This window comes from Macaca nemestrina, chromosome 5 (assembly GCF_043159975.1).
Source record: "Macaca nemestrina isolate mMacNem1 chromosome 5, mMacNem.hap1, whole genome shotgun sequence".
Classification (NCBI taxonomy): Eukaryota; Metazoa; Chordata; class Mammalia; order Primates; family Cercopithecidae; genus Macaca; species Macaca nemestrina.
The window spans coordinates 165,863,300-165,882,830 of record NC_092129.1 but is presented as its reverse complement, the minus strand read 5'-3'; the positions used below and the strand labels follow the sequence as shown (position 1 = coordinate 165,882,830).

The 19,531-nt window shown below is 43.1% G+C and overlaps 1 protein-coding gene across 3 annotated transcripts in view; it reads left to right on the top strand.

Moving 5' to 3' along the window:
* Window positions 1-19,531, top strand: part of LOC105482499 (lysine demethylase 1B) — a 70,377-nt gene that overhangs the window by 35,981 nt on the left and 14,865 nt on the right. For 2 of the 3 annotated variants that reach the window (XM_071097578.1, XM_071097579.1), the window contains exons 11-17: window positions 5,380-5,556; window positions 5,909-5,983; window positions 8,795-8,932; window positions 9,833-10,004; window positions 13,856-13,983; window positions 15,756-15,887; window positions 16,475-16,549. In XM_071097578.1, coding sequence (XP_070953679.1) covers window positions 5,380-5,556; window positions 5,909-5,983; window positions 8,795-8,932; window positions 9,833-10,004; window positions 13,856-13,983; window positions 15,756-15,887; window positions 16,475-16,549 — 897 coding nt within the window. The remainder of the gene's footprint in view (window positions 1-5,379; window positions 5,557-5,908; window positions 5,984-8,794; window positions 8,933-9,832; window positions 10,005-13,855; window positions 13,984-15,755; window positions 15,888-16,474; window positions 16,550-19,531) is intronic. The other variant, XM_071097580.1, reaches the window with a different exon arrangement.

Here is a 19,531-nt window from a genome sequence, read left to right as displayed (position 1 = left end):
TACCCACCTTGAAAAAGGTGAAGGTAAATTGTGGGGAGAATGGGAATACTAGCTAAAAACAAAAAACAAAGGGGCTGGGTAAAGTGGCTCATGTTTGTAATTCCAGCACTTTGGGAGGCTGAGGCAGGAGGATTGCTTGAGCCTAGGAGTTCAAGACCAGCCTGGGCAACATAATGAGACCCCCATCTCTACAAAAAATTAAAAAATTAGCCATGTGTGGTGGCACATGCCTGTAATCCTAGCTACTTAGGAGGCTGAGGTAGTAGGATGGTCTGAGCCTGGGAGGTCAAGGCTGCAGTAAGCCATGATTGCGTCACTGTACTCTAGGTTGGGTGACAGAATGAGACCCTGCTTCCAAAAAAAACCCACAAAGATTCTCTTGACCCTAGCATTTTTCTGATTTATTAATTTAATCAGCAATTTGAGTCATTGCTGAATTCAGAACGTTGTGCAAGACTGCCAAAGTAATCTTAACTAAAGAAAGATATGCCAGTTTCACCATGGCATTTCACTGGATTAGAATCCAGAATGAAATGACATAGCCTGATTAAGTTATGGCTGTTAATGCGACTGTATGAATTATAGCCAGGTGAGTAGGCTGTGCAACTGATTTTCTGCCCAGTAGCCTTGAAATAGGTGCTCAGTAAACCAACTGAACAAAATTATGGTCAGAATTTCCTATAAATAAATTATAAAGAGTGGTGGTGTGGCCCTGTAGTCCCAGCTACTTGGGACACTGAGGCAGGAGGATCACTTGTGCCTAGGAGTTCAAGACCAGCCTGGGCAACATAGTGAGATCCCGTCTCAAAAAAAAAAAAACAACCAAAAACACAACAAAGAAACAGCCTTGGATTCATTTTTCTTTTGGCCACATTTCTTTTTGTTTGACTTTGAAATTTGACTTATACAGGGGAAGAATCTTATAGCAGTCCTAAACTTACCTGGATCTATTTTAGTTTTTCGTAAGATAGAATTTATTGTGTATACTGGCCGGGCGCGGTGGCTCACACCTGTAATTCCAGCACTTTGGGAGGCTGAGTTGGGTGGATTACTTGAGGTCAGGAGTTCAAGACCAGCCTGGCCAACGTGATGAAACCCCGTCTCTACTAAAAATACAAAGAATTAGCTGGGGGTGGTGCCAGGTGGCCTTTAATCCCAGCTACTTGGGAGGCTGAGGCAGGAGAATCGCCTGAACCTGGGAGGCGGAGGCTGCAGTGAGCTGAAATCGTGCCACTGCACTCCAGCCTGGGCAACAAGAACGAAACTCCGTCAAAAAAAAAAAAAAAAAAAGAATTTACCGTATATACTTAATATTAGAGTGGGAAAACATAAATATATTTGGTTTAAAAGAATCAAAGACTTTGAAATGTGTGCTTTCTTTTTTTTTTTTTTCCTGAGACATGGACTTGTTCTGTTGCCCAGGCTGGAGTACAGTGGCACCATCACAGCTCAGTACAGCAGCCTCGCCTTCCCAGTCTCAGGTGATTCTCTCATCTTAGTCTTCTGAGTATTTGGGACCACAGGCACGTGCCACCATGCACAGCTAATTTTTTTGTAGGATGGGATCTTGCTATGTTGCCCAGGCTGTTCTCAAACTTCTGGGCTTAAACAATCCTCCTGGCTTGGCCTCCCAGAGTGCTGGAATTACAGGCCTGAGCCACCACACCTGGCCTTGAAATGATTCTTGTTAAACTTCATGAATACAAACAAATGTATTATCTTCTGCAGCAATCCAAGCCGGTGTTGTATGTGTTATTTCTTGAATATTCGGTTCTGATGGAGCTGGGGATTGGTGACAAGGGGCAGAGGAGAGGCCTGGGGTGGGAGTTGCTTGGTGCCTGTTCTTGCTTCCTGACGCTGGGTGGAGGTAGTGGCATCATTACTCTTGAGTCTTTGAAACAGATCAAGGCCATGCCAAGGCTAGGTGAGCAGAGAAAGATGGTGTCTTTTTTTTTTTTTAGATGGAGTTTTGCTCTCGTTGCCCAGGCTGGAGGGCAATGGTGCGATCTTGGCTCACCGCAACCTCCGCTTCCTGGGTTCAGGCGATTCTCCTGCCTCAGCTTCCTGAGTATCTGGGATTACAGGTGTGCACCACCACACCTGGCTAATTTTTTTGTGTTTTTAGTAGAGACAGGGTTTCACCGTGTTAGCCAGGCTGGTCTCTAACTCCTGACCTCAAGTGATCCACCTGCCTCGGCCTCTCAAAGTGCTGGGATTACAGGTGTACGCTACCACGCCCAGCTAAATTTTTTGTGTTTTTAGTAGAGATGGGGTTTCACCATGTTGGCCAGGCTGGTCTCGAACTCCTGACCTCAGGTGATCCACCCGCCTTGGCCTCTCAAAGGGCTGGGATTACGTGCTGTAAAGGCATGAGCCACCATGCCCGTGCCCCCGTCCCCCGAATCTTATCAGTCACAAGAATCCAGCTTTTTCTGTGGTCAGTAGTATCAGCAGCCTGGATTTCTGTAGTGGCCTTTGTTGAGTCAGGAGTGTGATGTGCTCTCCCCCCATGCACCTGCTGCAGTCGTTCTTGCTCAGGGAAGACCGACATGATAAAGTGTAAATCGCCATATCTTCCTGTTGTCTCCTCCTCCTGCTTTTTCCCCTCTGGGGAAACCTCCCTTTGTTCTTACTGTCTTAGTGATAAGTGATGGATTTGAATTACCCAGAGAGATTTTTTTTATTATTATGGTTAAGTACTCATAACATTTATTTGTTTTAAATGGAGAAAAGGTCTCGCTATGTTGCACAGGCTAGTCTCAAAGTTTTGGGCTCAAGTGATGCTCCTGCCTCAGCCTCCCAAAGTGGTGGGATTACAGGCATGAGCCACTGTGCCCAGCCCCATTCCATCTTAACCATAGTAAAATTTACAGCTCAGTGGCATTAAATACATGTATAATGTATAACCATCACCGTTATCTGGTTCTGAACTTTCTCATTATCCCAAGAGGGAACCCGATACCAATTAAACAGTCCGTTCTCATTTTCTCCTGTTCTCAGCCCCTGGCAACCACAGATCTACTGTCTGTCTGTATAGATTGTGGTAGATATTTCCAGTAAATGGAAGCATATAATATGTGGCCTTTGGTGACTGGCTTCTTTCGCTTGGCATCATGTTTTCAAGGTTTATCCGTGTTTTAGCACATGTCAGAACTTCACTCACTTTTATAGCTGAGTAATATTTCATTGTACACATCACATTTTGTTTACCCGTTCATCCATTGATGGGCATTTGAATCGTTTCCTCCTTTTCCCTATTTGAATACTGCCGCTGTGAACATTTTGTTTGAACGTCTGTTTTCAGTTCTTTTTGGTATATACTAAGGATTGGAATTACTGGGTCATATAGTATTTTAGGTTAAACCTTTTGAGGAACCAAAAAAAGTTTAAAAAATTAATTGGTTTGCTTTTTAAATTGAGAAACATTGTATATGTTTATCATGTACAATCTGATGTTTTGAAATACACATATATATATGTTGTGGCCAGGCGCGGTGGCTCACGCCTCTAATCGCAGCACTTTGGGAGGCCAAGGTGGGTGGTTTACCTGAGGTCAGAAGTTTGAGACCAGCCTGGCCAACATGGTGAAATCCTGTCTGTACTAAAAATACAAAAAATTATCCGGGCTTGGTGGCAGGCGCCTGTAGTCCCAGCTACTTGGGAGGCTGAGGCAGGAGAATTGCTTGAACCCAGGAGGTGAAGGTTGCAGTGAGCTGAGATCGTGCCACTGTACTCCAGCCTGGTGACAGAGCGAAACTCCATCTCAAAAAAAAAAAGAAAATATATATACATTGTGGAATAGCTAAATTGATGTAATTAACATATGCCTTACATCATATACTTACCTTTTTTTTGGTCTCTGGGAACTTAAAAATCTCTCCATGATATTCAAGTATATAATACATTGTTATTAACGATGTATTGTAGTTACCATATTGTAAAATGGATCTCCTGAAATTATTCCTTTTGTCTAAACTGAAATTTTGTGTCCTTTGACCAACATCTCCCCGCTATTCCCCCTCCCCTCAGCTCCTGCTAATGCCTGTTCTACTTTCTGCTTCTGTGAGTTGGACGTTTTTAGATTCCACGTGTGTACGTGAGATCACGCAGTATTTGTCTGTGTCTGGTTTATTTCACTTAATGTCCTTCTGGTTCAACCATGTTGTTGCAAATGACAGGACTTCCTTTTTTTCTTTTAAGGCTGACTAGTATTCCATTGTGTGGATATAGCACATTTTCTTTATTCATCCATCAATGGCCTCTAGGTTGATTCCATATCTTGGCAGTTGTGATAATGCTGCAGTGAACATGGGAGTGCACATCTCTCTTTGACGTGCTGATTCATTTTATTTGACTACCCCGCAGTGGGGTTGCTGGATCATACGGTAGTTTTACTTTTAGTTTTTTGAGATACCTCCATACTGTTTTCCATAATGACTGTACTAATGTACATTCCACTAACAGTGAATAAGGGTTCTTTTTTCTCTTCATCATTTGTTACCTTTTGTCTTTTTTGATAATAGCCATTTTAACAGCTATGAGGTGATTTTCATTGTGGCTTTAATTTGCTTCCTTGATGATTAGTGGTGGTGAGCAGTTTTTCATATATACTTGGCCTTTTGTACCTTTGGGTTCCACATCTTGAAAATATTTGGGGCTGGGCGCAGTGGCTCACGCCCGTAATCCCAGCACTTTGGGAGGCCGAGGCAGGCGGATCACAAGGTCAGGAGATCGAGACCACGGTGAAACCCCATCTCTACGAAAAATACAAAAAATTAGCCGGGCGCGGCGGCAGGTGCCTGTAGTCCCAGCTACTCGGGAGGCTGAGGCAGGAGAATGGCGTGAACCCAGGAGATGGAGCTGGCAGTGAGCCGAGATCACGCCACTGCACTCCAGTGGGGGGGACAGAGTGAGACTCCGTCTCAAAAAAAAAAAAAAAAAAAAAAAGAAAAAAATATTTGGGGAAAAAAATGGATGGTTGCATCTCCACTAAACGCTATACAGACTTTCCTTGTCATTATTTCTACACAATATTATGTAACAGCTATTTACATAGCATTTACATTGTCTTAGGTATTATAAGTGATCTAGAGATAGCGTAAAGTATGCTGGAGTCTGTGCATAGATTGTATGTAAACACTGTCATTTTATATAAGGGACTTGAGAATCTATGGATTTTGGTCTTCTTAGGAGGGTTCTAGAACCAGTCTCCTTCTGGAAACCAGGGAGGACTGTTCCTGTTGGCCATTTGAGCATCTACTTTTGAGAAATGTTGATTCACATCTTTTACTTGTCTTTTAAATGGATTGTTTTCCTGCTATTGTTTGAATTCCTTGGGACTTTTTTTAAAAAGCAGTTTGGTTTTATTTCCAAACACAGGAAGCTCTTACTCCTCAGAAATGTATTCCTCACATCATCGTGCGGGGTCTCGTGCGTATTCGATGCGTTCAGGAAGTGGAGAGGATACTGTATTTTATGACCAGAAAAGGTCTCATCAACACTGGAGTTCTCAGCGTGGGAGCCGACCAGTATCTTCTCCCTAAGGACTACCACAATGTAGGTGATTGTAGCTTTAGTGATAGCCTTGCCATTGATCAGGACAAACGCTAGTCTATTGCTGTTAATAAATATAGTAAAAGCCACATCATCACCATAAAACTTACAGAAGCAAGGCTTTCGCAGAATGTGTTTCTCCTGAAAGGCGACTATCAAGCACTCTTTCCTGAGATTGTAGGGGAAAAGGAAAGGGAGTAATAAGATAAGTGCCACCACATTCTTTTTGAAAATAACTTTCTAAGGACATCAAAGAAATGTAAATGAACGAATTTGCTCTGCAGTTCCAGAACAACTAAAACAGGACGTTGTTATCATCTGCTCTAATTGGAATTTTGTTTCTTTTCTTTTTAAGAAATCAGTCATCATTATCGGGGCTGGTCCAGCAGGATTAGCAGCTGCTAGGCAACTGCATAACTTTGGAATTAAGGTAGGATTTTGGGGACATGGAGTTAGAACAGATGGTTGGCTGCTCCTTTTGGTCCAAATTTCTAAGATTTAGAAACCAGTTCCTATTTTTATTGAAGAATACTAAATATATTATATGTTTATATTAGGTCCTAGAAAAGTTATAAAACTTGAAACTGATTTCATAAGGAAAGGTAAATAGAAATTCTCACAGCTTTGGAGATAATTTTAGACTCTAATGAGCAAGTCAGAAGAAATTCTAACTCGGCATCAAAGTAGAAATTCTGTTTTTTGAGACAGAGTCTTGCTCTGTCGCCCAGGCTAGAGTGCAGCAGTGCGATCTCAGCTCACTGCAACCTCCTCCTCCTGGGTTTCAAGATGGGATTACAGCTGTGTGCCATCATGCCCAGCTAATTTTTGTATTTTTAGTAAAGCAGGGTTTCACTATGTTGGCCAGGCCGGTCTTGAACTCTTGACCTCAAGTGATCTGCTTGTCTTGGCCTCCCAAAGTGCTGGGATTACAGACGTGAGCCACTGCGCCTGGCCAAAGTAGAAATTCTTGACAGGTTATTGTTCACACAATAGAAATGATGAGAAAAAGCCTGTTTCCGCAGTGGTTTGAGACAGCAAAAAGTGCTGGATATTCACTGTTTCTCCTGTAAAATTTTCTGAAATACTCAGTTCTAAGTTTTTTTTGTTTTTTTAATCTAATTATTTATTTTGAGACAGTGTTATGAGACTGGCTAATTTTTGTATTTTTGGTAGAGACAGGGTTTCACCATGTTGGCAAGGATGGTCTCAAACTCCTCAGTTCAAGCGATCTGCCTGCCTTGGCCTCCCAAAGTGCTGGGATTACAGGCATGAGCCACCGTGCCCGGCCTCCAGTTAAATTTTTTTATGCCTGTCAAAAACGCCCTTTGCGGAGCTTGCAGTGCGCTGAGATTGCACTACTGCACTCCAGCCTGGGCGACAGAGTGAGACTCCATCTCAAAAAAAAAAAAGAAAAAGAAAAAGAAACGCCCTTTGAATCTCATTTCAGACATGACCCACTGCTCCGGGCCTAGCACATGTTTCAGTTGATTGTTTATTTCAGTGTTAGATATTTGGGCCAAGGTTATTTGAGTTTTACTTGGGAAACCTACAGATTATATTACAAGGAAGGTTATTAAAATCCAAAATCTAGGGAGTCTGGTCTTTAATGTTCAGCTCTCCTCTTACACTAAAAAGAAACTAGAAATGGGCTGGGCACAGTGGCTCAGTGCCTGTAGTCCCAGCACTTTGGGTGGCCAAGGTGAACAGATCGCTTGAGCTCAGGAGTTTGAGATCAGCCTGGGCAACATGGCAAAACCCTGTCTTTACCGGAAAAAAAAAAAAAAAAAAGCAAAAAGAAAACTGACCGGGCATGGTGGTATGCACCTGTGGCCCCAGGTACTCAAGAGGCTGAGGCTGAGGTGGGAGGATCTCTTGAGTCAAGGAGGCGGAGGTTGCAGTGAGCCGAGATCTAGCCACTGCACTCCAGTCTGGGTGACAGAGTGGGATCCCAACTCAAAAAAAAAAAAAAAAAAACACAAAACCAGAAAGAAAAACTAGAAATGGATGGTTCTGTGTAAAATTGAAGTCAGAGAAAGAGGGTAGAACTACAAGGTGCAGCCTTCCTAGTTAGAGAAAGTGAAGAATTTATGTTTGAGAAAGCAGTTTGGAGAATCAATATTACTTTCTGCCCCATCCCCAAGTGATGGGGGAGATCCCCAGGAGGCCCTTCATTCCCCACATGGGTGGGAAATAGATTCCTCTGAGTAGCCTGAAAGATGGTTAACTTGGGGAACCTCTCCTTGAGAATTTCAAGTAGTTTCTAGAGATCCAGAAGTGAAAGACTGGCCTTGTGATGAATAGGACTCAAGTTTTCAGGTTATGCAACTCAGGGAATGTGGCACTTGGAATCCCAGGGCTGCAGGTGAGGCACTGCCTATGCACCCAAGAGCAGCTTCTCATGCCACCAGCATTAGAAATTTGGTGGCAATAAAATAGCCTGGGTATGAGACAAACCTCATTAGGCCAAGCCCATGAGGTCATATTTATATGGAGTGGCATACTTTTTTTAAAAAAATAATATATCTTAGGGAAGTTAAGGCTTATTCGCAGTGCTAAAGGAATTTTGCTACGTAGATATTTCTTAGGAAAAATCACCTAAAGAAGTTTTTAACTGCTTCTTAACTTATGGAATACTATTTTATAAAAAGCTTTCAAAGTACATTTCATGTACTAGTTCATTAAATCTTTTTGTTTTTTTGAGACAAAGTCTCGCTCTGTTGCCCAGGCTGGAGTGCAGTGGCGTAATCTCTGCTCACTGCAGCCTCCACCTCCTGGGTTCAAGTGATTCTTGTGCCTCAGCCACCTGAATAGCTGGGATTACAGGTGTGTGTCACCACGCCAGACTAATTTATTTCTGGTAGAGACGGGGTTTTGTGATGTTGGCCAAACTGGCCACAAACTCTTGGCCTTATGTGATCCTCCTGCCTCTGCCTTCCGAAGTACTGGTATTTCAGGCGTGAGCCATCTCATCTGTCCTAGTTCATCAAATCTTATTATCTGGTTTGAGTGATTCTTTCAACAGACCACTCAGTTTTTCCTTGCTAGAGTCTAGACGGATTGTTTTGAACATCTGTTTTGGCTTCTGTTCAGACTGCCTGCTTTTTAAAGTTGTTTTTGTAGAAATATTTTGAATTAACTAAATATAGAGGCTATTTAACAGTGTCCTTCTACATTTTTATAATACTGTGTCTGATATAACTCTTGTGTCCTATTTAGCTTCCCTGACTGTCTGTCTTTTTAGGTGACTGTCCTGGAAGCCAAAGACAGAATTGGAGGCCGAGTCTGGGATGACAAATCTTTTAAAGGCGTCACAGTGGGAAGAGGAGCTCAAATTGTTAATGGGTGTATTAACAACCCAGTAGCATTAATGTGTGAGCAAGTGAGTTTCTTTTAGCTTTGTGTTGTAGATAAAGGAAAGAAAAACAGTTTCAATTTGCTTGCGTGCAGTATTAATATGCTTCTAAAGTAAATTACATACAACAGCCCCCTCATCTCCTCTGCGAAGTAGTAAGAATTACACTTCTGCCTTTCTGAGAAGGTAGAACTAGAGGATGTAAAAGACTTTTTTCCTTTTTCTAAGCTCTTTAATTTCATTTCCTTGTTATTTGCAGGTCACTTGGTTAGCTCGTAATTTTAGGGTTGCCGGATTTAGCATATAAAAATACAGAATTCTCAATTAAATTTCACTTTCAGATAAACAAGTCATTTTTTACCCAAGTATTTCCCAGTATTATGTGCAATATTTACATGCAATATTTGGGACATACTTAAAAAATTATGTATTACTAATCTGAACGTCATATTTAATGAGGCAGCCTGTCTTTAATCTGGCAGTCTTACAGAGTTTATTTGAAGAGTTGGTGGGCCCAAGGCTTTTTCTGAAATGTTTATTGATGGTCAATTCAGTTTCAGCTTCTGCTGTGAGTGTTTGTGTGTTTGTGTGTTCATTTACATGAGGGTCCACAGAAGAGAGAGAATGTTCGAGCAAGGACAGGCAGTGTCTAGCATCTGAAACATTAGCCAAAAAGTTACAGTGGGCGTGGCGTGGGAGCTGTTGCTGCCCCTCTCACATTCTCATCAAATAAAATCTTGTAGATTTCACACTTTTTTTTTTCACTGCCTGCCTTTGCTGCCATTCCCCGTGAAGCATATTTAGCTTTATTTTTGAGAGGTATTAGCCCATTTTCTCCATGAGAGCTCTGTCTGATGTTCAGCTTAGAACCTGTAAATATTTTTTTCCAGGAAAAATTTTCACCTTCTTATTCTTATTATTTTGAAGCTTGGCATCAGCATGCATAAATTTGGAGAAAGATGTGACTTAATTCAGGAAGGTGGAAGAATAACTGACCCCACTATTGACAAGCGCATGGATTTTCATTTTAATGCTCTCTTGGATGTTGTCTCTGAGTGGAGAAAGGATAAGACTCAGCTCCAAGATGTCCCTTTAGGAGGTATGGGGAGAACGGTGTTCTGATTGTTCCATCTCAGTTTCGTTGTTACCTAAGCTTCATCAGCAGTGGCATCGTTCATTTGCTAGGTTGGATGTCAGCAACAGGGAAGCTCTCCTGAGCACTTCTTTTGGACTGATGGATTCTCCAAGTTCTCAGGGGAGAAGAACTTTTTTTAGGGAGCCTTAGATGCTTGCATTGTGTACACACACACACAGACCTTACTTTACACAATAGCTGGTGTTTTACAAAATTACCTACATGTTTAATTTTAAATTTCCCAGAGTAGCTTACTTTTATGGAAACATGTGGTAAGCCCTGTGTGATAAATCATCACCTCGTAATGTCTTTTCTAGATAAGGGTTTCTGTGTGCCAGGATTTCTTTTTGTTGAACAGTGAGTTAAGGTTTTTTCCAGTATATTTTAAGAATGCCAGAGTATTACAGTTTAAGAATTTTAATCCATTAGGCGCAGTGGCTCACACCTGTAATCCGGGCATTTGGGAGGCCAAGCGGGGAAGATCACTTGAGCCCAGGAGTTCAAGACCAGCCTGGGCAACATAGTGAGCCTTGTGTCTACAAAAAAAAAAAAAAAAAAAAAAAAAAAGGCAAGCATGGTGGTGTGTGTCTGTAGTCCCAGATACTTGGGAGGCTGAGGTGGAAGGATAGCTTGAGCTGAAGAGGTTGAGGTTCTGGTGAGCTGTGATCCCACCACTGCACTCCAGCCTGGGCAACAAAGCAAGACCCTAGTTCAAAAAAAAAAAAATTTAATTCAAAATCTTTTGGCTTTTGTACTTAAATGGGCAATGTTAGGCACAACTCTTTAGAAAAGTTGACCACCCATAGTGGCTCATTTTCACAAGGGTGCCAGCTGAAATTTCACTGTATTGCTTCTTAAATTGGTATTTATTTGGCCTACAATTTTGTGACCTGAATGTATTCACTTGTAGTTATTGGAGGCATATTGGAATTTCTTGTAGTGTGAACATTTGAACTCAGTTTGCAAGGTGTTCATTTGCTTCAACTATATGTTTCTTTGCAAGAGCTCTCAATTCTTCAGGCTGATGTACAGTTCATCTCTGTTTGGGGTAAACTTCTTAGTAGCAAGGACTATCTGTCTCTTCTTTTTCTCTTTTCCCTCCCCCTCTACTGTGGCAACCCACCACCTCTAAGAGATCTACACTGTAATTGTCCTTAGTCAGTTTTGAGTGATATACTATAAGAGAACATTTTCAGAAATATACTCCCATCAACAGGGATCATTTAATCAAATGTTGTAGTGTCCAGACTAATTCGTAGGTTGTTAAATGTTCTGGAGTTGAGAACAGTTGTTAGGCTAACTGGCAGGATATTCTCAGGACTTGGTTAGTGTTTTGTACCTGTGTTGCAGTTACTGACTGGAGTTTTCGTTGCATTTCTTTCAGTGTCACCCAATAAAAATGTTTAATGATAATGCTTTGCCTTACCCTTACCTAGAACAAGCTGTAGGCCAGGCATGGTGGTGCGCACCTGTAATCCCAGCTACTTAGGAGGTGAGAGGATCGCTTGAGTCCGGGAGTTAAAGACCGCGGTGAGCTATGATCTTGCCACTGCACCGCAGCCTGGGTGACAGAGTGAGACACTGTCTCACAAACAAAACAAATAAAAAACCCAAGTTGTTAAGGTAGGCTCAGCAGTTCTTACTGTGTAAGTAGGTATTTCATCTTACCAATAGCTTGTTTAGAAGCTTTGGTAACAGTGCACACACCTCTGTGTAAGGCTATAGTTACATCCTGCCTGTTAGTATCTCATCTGTCTGAGATCTCATCTTACCATCACAAAGCTGGGGAAACTCGAATCTATATACTAAGGGACTAGATTTCATTTCAGAAAGCACGTGCACTAAAGCTATTTTAAATATTATTTACATAACATTCACACTGGGCTGGGCGTAGTGGCTCATGCCTGTAATCCCAGCACATTGGGAGGCCAAGGCGGGTGGACCACCTGAGGTCAGGAGTTCGAGACCAGCCTGGCTAACATGGTGAAACCCTGTCTGTACTAATAATACAAAAATCAGTTGGGCATGGGTGGCGCATGCCTGTAATCCCAGGTACTTGGGAGGCTGAGGCAGGAGAATCGCTTGTATCTGGGAGGCAGAGGTTGCAGTGAGCCAAAATTGGCCCATTGCACTTCAGTCTGGATGACAAGCGAAACTCCGTCTCCAAAAAAAAAAAAAAAAAAAAAAGAATCACATTGCGGCCTCTCTCAGTCTGTTTATATTTAATTTTATGTACTATCCTAGCAATCTTGGTTCCCCGCCCACCCCCTCCACAAAACCAACAGGAATGTAGAAACTGCACATCAGGAAGTAGGGATGGGACTTCTACAAAAGTCACAGAAAGTGGCACAGAGCCCAGGGATCTGGGAGTGACAAAGTGAGGCACAAATCTCGAGGTCTCTTGGGTTTCCCCGTGTTACAATCTAGTGCAAGAACTGAACATTTTGATGAAAGCCTTGAGCTGTTCTAAAAAACTTTTTTGAAGTAACTGATACCTCAGTTCTGCTTCTAGTCAGACAAGTGTGTGACACTCTATAAACTTGGGGGCCAGGCCTGGTGGCTCACACCTGTAATCCCAGCACTTTGGGAGGCTGAGGTGGGTGGATTTCTTGAGCTCAGGAGTTTGAGTCCAGCCTGGGCAACCCGTCTCTAGCTGGGAATGGTGGCAGTTGCCTGTGGTCACAGCTACTTGGGAGGCTGAGGTGGGAGGATTGGTGGAGCCCAGGAAGTTGAGGCTGCAGTGAGTCAGAATGGCGCCACTGCACTCCAGCCTGGGTGACAGAGTGAGACTCTGTCTCGGGAAAAAAAAAAAACAAAAAAGAAAAAAACACCAGAAAAAGACACTTGGAGTCTGTGATGCATGTTTTGGATGGTTGTCATCACTGGAACAGCTGTAAGGAAGTAACCTGGACTGAGATGCTGAGAATTAGTCAGACATGAAGCCAGAACCCTCTTCCAGCCCTGCTGCAAAGGAATGTAAGACAATAATGACATCACATGGCTGTGTCCGTGCAGTTACAAGGTCCGGTTGAGTGGGACAGACAAGGGCTGGAGTTGATGACAGGGAGAAATTCTGGAGGCTTGCCATGGCCCATTGATGCCGGATCATAAAGAATGGATGGGATTGGGTGGGAGAAGGCATTCCTGTGAAGGAGAGTAGGAGGTCTCAGACCCTGCAGGGTAGGAATTTACCAGGAAAAAGATTCAAAGCAGCACAGCAGAGCCTGTGAGTGGGCAGATAGTAGCTGCTCCCTTCGGAAAGGTTAAAATATGTGCTAGCTTTGCCTGGCTGTTGTTGGGGAATTTGTTACATAGGCAGCCAGTAGTTGTAGATATGGAGGCAGAGGGCTGACAGCATACGAGCCCATAATGGAATATTCTTATTTGGGACAGACTGTAGCCAGTAGGTTACAGGTCTCTTAGTTGAGGTGAGATGTTGTAAGCATTGACTTTAAGGTGATGGCAGCAGGACCAGAAAGAGAATGGTAACTTCTGTGTGTGTGCATGTACATCTATGTGTGGGGACACTTTTTCTGTATCTTGAGCAAAAGAGGAAACCGTTTCTCAACTAAGCAAAATTGAGACGTTTCTGAAGATATAGAACTTACATATTTTTGTTACTGGTTAAGATAAACTTTCTCTTCCTGAGAGAAATGGACCTTGTCAAGAGATCTTTTCCCCTCTGACTTTACTTGGGAAAAGACTTTGGAAGTTTTGGGTGTTGCTGGGTGACAGAGGTTGAAAGCAAAGGAGAAGGAATTGGAGAATCTCATTACAGCTGTTTTTTTTTCTGCTTTGATCCATTCCCATTACAGAAAAGATAGAAGAGATCTACAAGGCATTTATTAAGGAATCTGGTATCCAGTTCAGCGAGCTGGAGGGACAGGTGCTTCAGTTCCATCTCAGTAACCTGGAGTATGCCTGTGGCAGCAACCTCCACCAGGTGCGGTTGAGTTTTGTGAAAGGTGTGCTCTGAAAATACTTGGTTTAGGCCAGGCGCGGTGGCTCACGCCTGTAATCGCAGCACTTTGGGAGGCTGAGGTGGGCGGATCATGAGGTCAGGAGATCGAGACCATCCTGGCCAACATGCTGAAACCCCGTCTCTACTAAAATACAAAAAGTTAGCTGGGCGTGGTGGTGCACGCTTGTAGTCCCAGCTACTTGGGAGGCTGAGGCAGGGGAATTGCTTGAACCCGGGAGGCGGAGGTCGCAGTGAGCCAAGATCATGCCACTGCACTCCAGCCTGGAGTCTCAAAAATTAAAAAAAAAAAAAAGAGAGAGAGTACTTGTTTGTGTGTATGTGTATGTGTTTTGTGTGTCAAAATATTGAATTTGCGCTGGTTTGGATAAACAGGAAAGAATGGTTCTGCTTAAAAGTTTGAAAACCATGACTTCTGAGCATATTAACCCTATAGTGGTTTTGGTTGTTTTTTCAACTTTTTTTTTTTTTTTTTTTTTTTTTTTTTTTTGAAGCAAGAGAAACTCCTCTTCAGATAATGCTTGTGAAAGAAGCTCAATACATAAAAACAAAGGAAGAGGCTGGATGCAGTGGCTCACCTCTGTAATCCTAGCACTTTGAGAGGCCAAGGCATGTGGATTGGTTGAGCCCGGGAGTTTAAGACCACCTTGGACAACATGGCAAAACTCTGTCTCTACAAAAAAAAAAAAAAAAAAAAAAAAAGCTGGGCTTGGTGGCATGTGCCTATAGTCTCAGCTACGTGGGAGGCTGAGGTGGGATTGCTTGATTCCAGGAGGTTAGAGGTGCAGTTAGCTGTGATGGTGCTGCCACACTCCTGCCTGGGTGCTAGAGTGAGACCCTGTCTTGGGGAAAAAAAGAAGAAATCAATCACTCCAAAGGACGGAGGGCTACGGGGCTGAATCAGAGCAGGGTCTCTTATTTTGTTCTTATTTTTTGTGGAGATGGGGTCTTGCTATGTTCCCTAGTCTGATCTTGAACTCCTGGCTTCAAGTGATCCTCCTGCCTCGGCCTCCCAAAATGCTGGGATTACAGGCGTGAGCCGCTGCACCAGGACTTGGTCTCTTTAACTACCCTCCTTTCCCTGACCTCTGCAGAGGGCCTTGTGTCATTTCTGTGGAACCTTGGAGTCTAAAACAAAACACTGCTCTCAAGAAGCCAACATAGAGTATCCTTGCAAGTCTGGTCTGTTTACCTTGTTAAAGTCAATTTAAGCTTGCCTGACTCATTTAACCAACTGTGAACTTAATACTCCAGTATTCTGTATTTTGAATAGAACTCCACGGATGATTTCAGAGGCCCCTTTGGGACCTCTCCATTTCTGCTTGGTTTTGCATTGTGATTGGAATCGTGCTATTTTCCAAAATCGTGCTGGGTTTCTACTCTGTAGAGCTTCCATGTTGAGGACAGATAGCATATTTATAAATGTTGATCAAATACAGTTTTACCCTCATAGAATTCTACTTTGCCAGAGTTGTCAATACATAAAATCAGCTTCTGTTGTTATCAAGGAGTGGTACCCATGCCCAAGTCATATAGACCTTTTGTTCTCAAATAAACTTTCCTCCAATAAAATTATCAAGATTTCCTCCCTGCAATGGTGGTCTCTGCCTGGGCTGGTCTGCCCATCTCCTGCCTTCCTGCCTTGGTGACTGTTCCCACCTGGAGCTCCTCGTATTGGCCCTCAGGCACAGGCGCAAGGATTTACACAGCTGTGTCCCCGACCTCTCGTTTCCCAGGTATCTGCTCGCTCCTGGGACCACAATGAGTTCTTTGCCCAGTTTGCTGGTGACCACACTCTGCTAACTCCCGGGTACTCAGTGATAATTGAAAAACTGGCAGAAGGGCTAGACATTCGACTCAAATCTCCAGTGAGTATCAACTGCTGGGAGGCTCTGGCTCTGCCTTGTTTGGGGAGGATGTGAAGTTCTGAGCATGCGGCTCACGCAGGAGAGTGGGGCTGGCTTTGGTGTTTAGCCAGGGTCTGGAAGTGCTTTTGTGGCTCATTCGTAGCCTGTTTAGCATTATCCATGTCAGTGAGGCAGCTGCTGCTGCTTGGAAACCGTAGTGGCCCCAGTGCATTTCTATTAAGAAGTTATTCAAATTGCTCACAGCCTTCCTAACCCAGTGCAGTTATTTTCACTTTAAAATTTTCCCTCCAAATCTTTGTCTCCGTGCATTTGTATTGTGTGCTATTGTAATCATGGGGGTGATAACTTATCTGTATTTCCCTTCACGCCATATTATAACTATTTTCTATATTCTGACCCAGTATTTATTTTGTATATTCTGACCTAACTCCCTGAGTTCAGCTATAACAATTGTTTAGATCTCTGAATGCCAGGAAAAGATTCCGCTTAGCCTTGGAGATGTAAATTCATGTCGTATGAGAATCGGAAAGGATCCTGGATCCCGTGCTTCCATCCCTCACTTTTTGTCATAATTGCTTCTTGGGCAGGTGCAGAGTGTTGATTATTCTGGAGATGAAGTGCAGGTCACCACTACAGATGGCACAGGGTATTCTGCACAAAAGGTAAGAGCTCGGGCAGTACAAGGGTGGGTAGAAACCCTTGCTGCCAGGGGCTTGGAGGGAAGGAGAAATCTTTCCCATCAAGGAGTTTGCCTTTGGGAATCTGCCTGGAGCCTTGTTGGATTTCTGGTAAGTTATATATCTCCACTTAATAGTGTGTAGATACGCAAAGCTGACTTCATTGCTCTAACACTGTATAGATGCATGGCAGATGGAATTCTGAATTGCATTCCTTGAGGTGAGTTCTAGAGCACGTTAGTCCTGAGAGTTGAACAAGAAAAAACATTCCTTGGTCAAATAAGTTTGGCAAGGCCAAGTAAGTTTGGGAAGTATTGTATATGATACTCTACTTTTAGAGTTAAACAGGAGTTGTATAGGGTTAAATAGAAATATATTAAAGGCTCTGAGAAGTCCTGCATTGAAGAAATCTATCTTACTTCATTAAAGAAATCTGTTTTATTTTGTGCTTTCCACATTTTGTTTTTAACCACGGAATCCTTTTTCAGATCAAGAAAGTTGTATTTTCATCTTGAAATCTTGAAACTGTCAGAAGTACTTTTATATGGCTTAAGTTTTTTGTAAACAGCTTTAGTAGGTGAACAGTACAAGGTACTGCTGAATTGAATACCTGAAATCACACTGAGATTTATAGTACTGGAGAATAAAGGTGCCTGCTTGGGTTAGAGGGGATTTAGTAAACCTTGAAAATTTAAGTTTAGTTATATCTTAAGTGACTATGAAAAAATGTAATTGATGAACTATCACTAGTTCCGAGACTCGCTATGCTTCCTACGCTTCAGCTATCTAAAACTTGTTTCATGGTCTTTGGTTTTCATACAGAAATAAAGGAGTGCGCATCACATGGGAAAGACAGGTCTAGGGAATGAGTTAGGGTTGGGGCAGGGGGTCCTAACATTGCTCCTGCCATTAAACAACTAGGAGATTTTGGGCAGCAATCCCTGGGCTGCACTTCAGAATCACCTGGGAGGTGCTTACAAAGAAAGGTTGCAAAGCCCCACCCTGATACATTCTTGTTGAATTGGCCTTGCTTTTTTGTTTTTTTCAGAGACAGGGTCTCGGTCTGTTGCCCAGGCTGGAGTGCAGTGGCACAGTCATAGCTCACTGTAGCCTCGAGCACCTGGGCTCAAGGGATCCTCTCACCTGAGCCTCCCTCGAGTAGCTGGGACTACAGGCATGCACCACCATGCCCGGCTAGTCGTATTTTTAAAGCTTCTCAAGTGATTCCCGTGTGCAGCTGTGGTTAAGAACCTTGTCTGCAGTGACCTTCTCTGTAAGCTCTTAATAGGTTCTGCCTGGTGGTAAACAGTGTTTAAAAATACTACCTTTTAAAATTGCAAGTCATCCGACAGTTCAGCCTCTGCCGTTCTGTGGCTCCGCTTCTTGGTGTCCGGGACAGCAAGCTGGTTATGACCCCCCTCCTTCGCTGGCCCTGGCCAGTACTTGCGCCTTTCTGTGTTTGTATTCCAGCCTTCTGGAGAAATTAGGGCACAGCTTCAGGCTGCACTTTGAGATGTTTAAAACAAATATTTTTATTGTAGCTAGCACACATCACAGTTTGCATTGGAAGTTTCCCTAAACTTGTAAGAGAAAAATTTTCAACCTAACGTGATAGACCTGTGAACCTCTGGCAAACTCACTCAGTCTAGGCTGCTTCCATTGACATCTCGCTTTAGTTCCTTACTAGGATGTGTTTATATCATTTGCCTATTTGTTTACCCAACATTTATCTTTTTTTTCTACAGGGTCTTATTCTGTTGCCCAAGCTGAAGGGCAGTGGTGCAGTTTGTAGCTCACAGCAGCCTTAAACTCCTGGGCTTGAGTAGTTCTCCCACCTCAGCCTCCTGTGTAACTGGGACCACAGGCACATGCCACCACACCCAGCTAATTAAAAAAACTTTTTTTTGTAGAGACAGTGTCTCCCTATGTTGTCCAGGCTGGTCTTGAACTCGTGGTCTTAAGCATTCCTCTCGCCTTGGCCTCCCAAAGTGCTGGGATTATAGGTGTGAGCCACTGCACCTGGGCTACTCAAGTTCTTATGCTTTTCAGTGCTCTTTTGTCATTAAGAAAACATCTGGTTATTTGGGCATGGTGGCTCACGCCTGTAATCACAGCACTTTGGGATGCTGAGGTGAGAAGATGGCTTGAGGCCAGGAGTTTGAGAGCAGCCTGGGCAACATGGTGAGACCCGGCCTCTACAAAACAAAAAGATCACCACCATGGGTGTGGTGGTGTACACCCGTGGTCCCAGCTACTCCAAGAAGCTGAGGCGAGAGGATCACTTGAGCCCAGGAGTTTGAGGCTGCTCTGAGCTGTGATCATGCCATTGTACGCCAGCTGGGGCAACAGAGCAAGACCCTGTCTCTTTAAAAAAAGGGAAAAAAATCTAGATTTTATTTATTTTCTTGTAGTTCTCATATGTAATTTAATTGGATAGTAATTGGTTTTTTGTTGTGGTTTGCCTGATTTTTTTTTTGGTTGCATGGCAATTATCTATAAATAGATTATAAACTTGATGATAGAGAACATATTTTATACTTTATAAAATTTTCATGTGGCAGAAAATAGTGACAAAATCACAGAACTCTGAGCTTCCTGTGATCCTAGAATTGAGAGTTAAGCCAAATATACAACATACAACATCTTTGAAGGCTCGGGTAGATCAGGTGGCTGGTCTTCAACTCCATTCCAGTCTGAGCCTAGGGTGTCATCCTGTACTGCAGATATCAGAAAGTAAATATGCACACTCTTCCTCAACTCCCTACAGCAGGTTTCTAAACATCATCCAGCCCAGGCAATCCGATGCACTCGCATGAGATTTAGAAGGTGTAGGTTGACTTTCGCTTCCCTTCTGCTGCCTCTGTTGGAGAGCACACAATGGTGGAGGTGTTTGGCTCTTCTGCAGCAGGGTTCATGAAAGACACAGGGTTTAGTCAGTAACCACAAGTCAAGAAGGAGGCCGTAAGG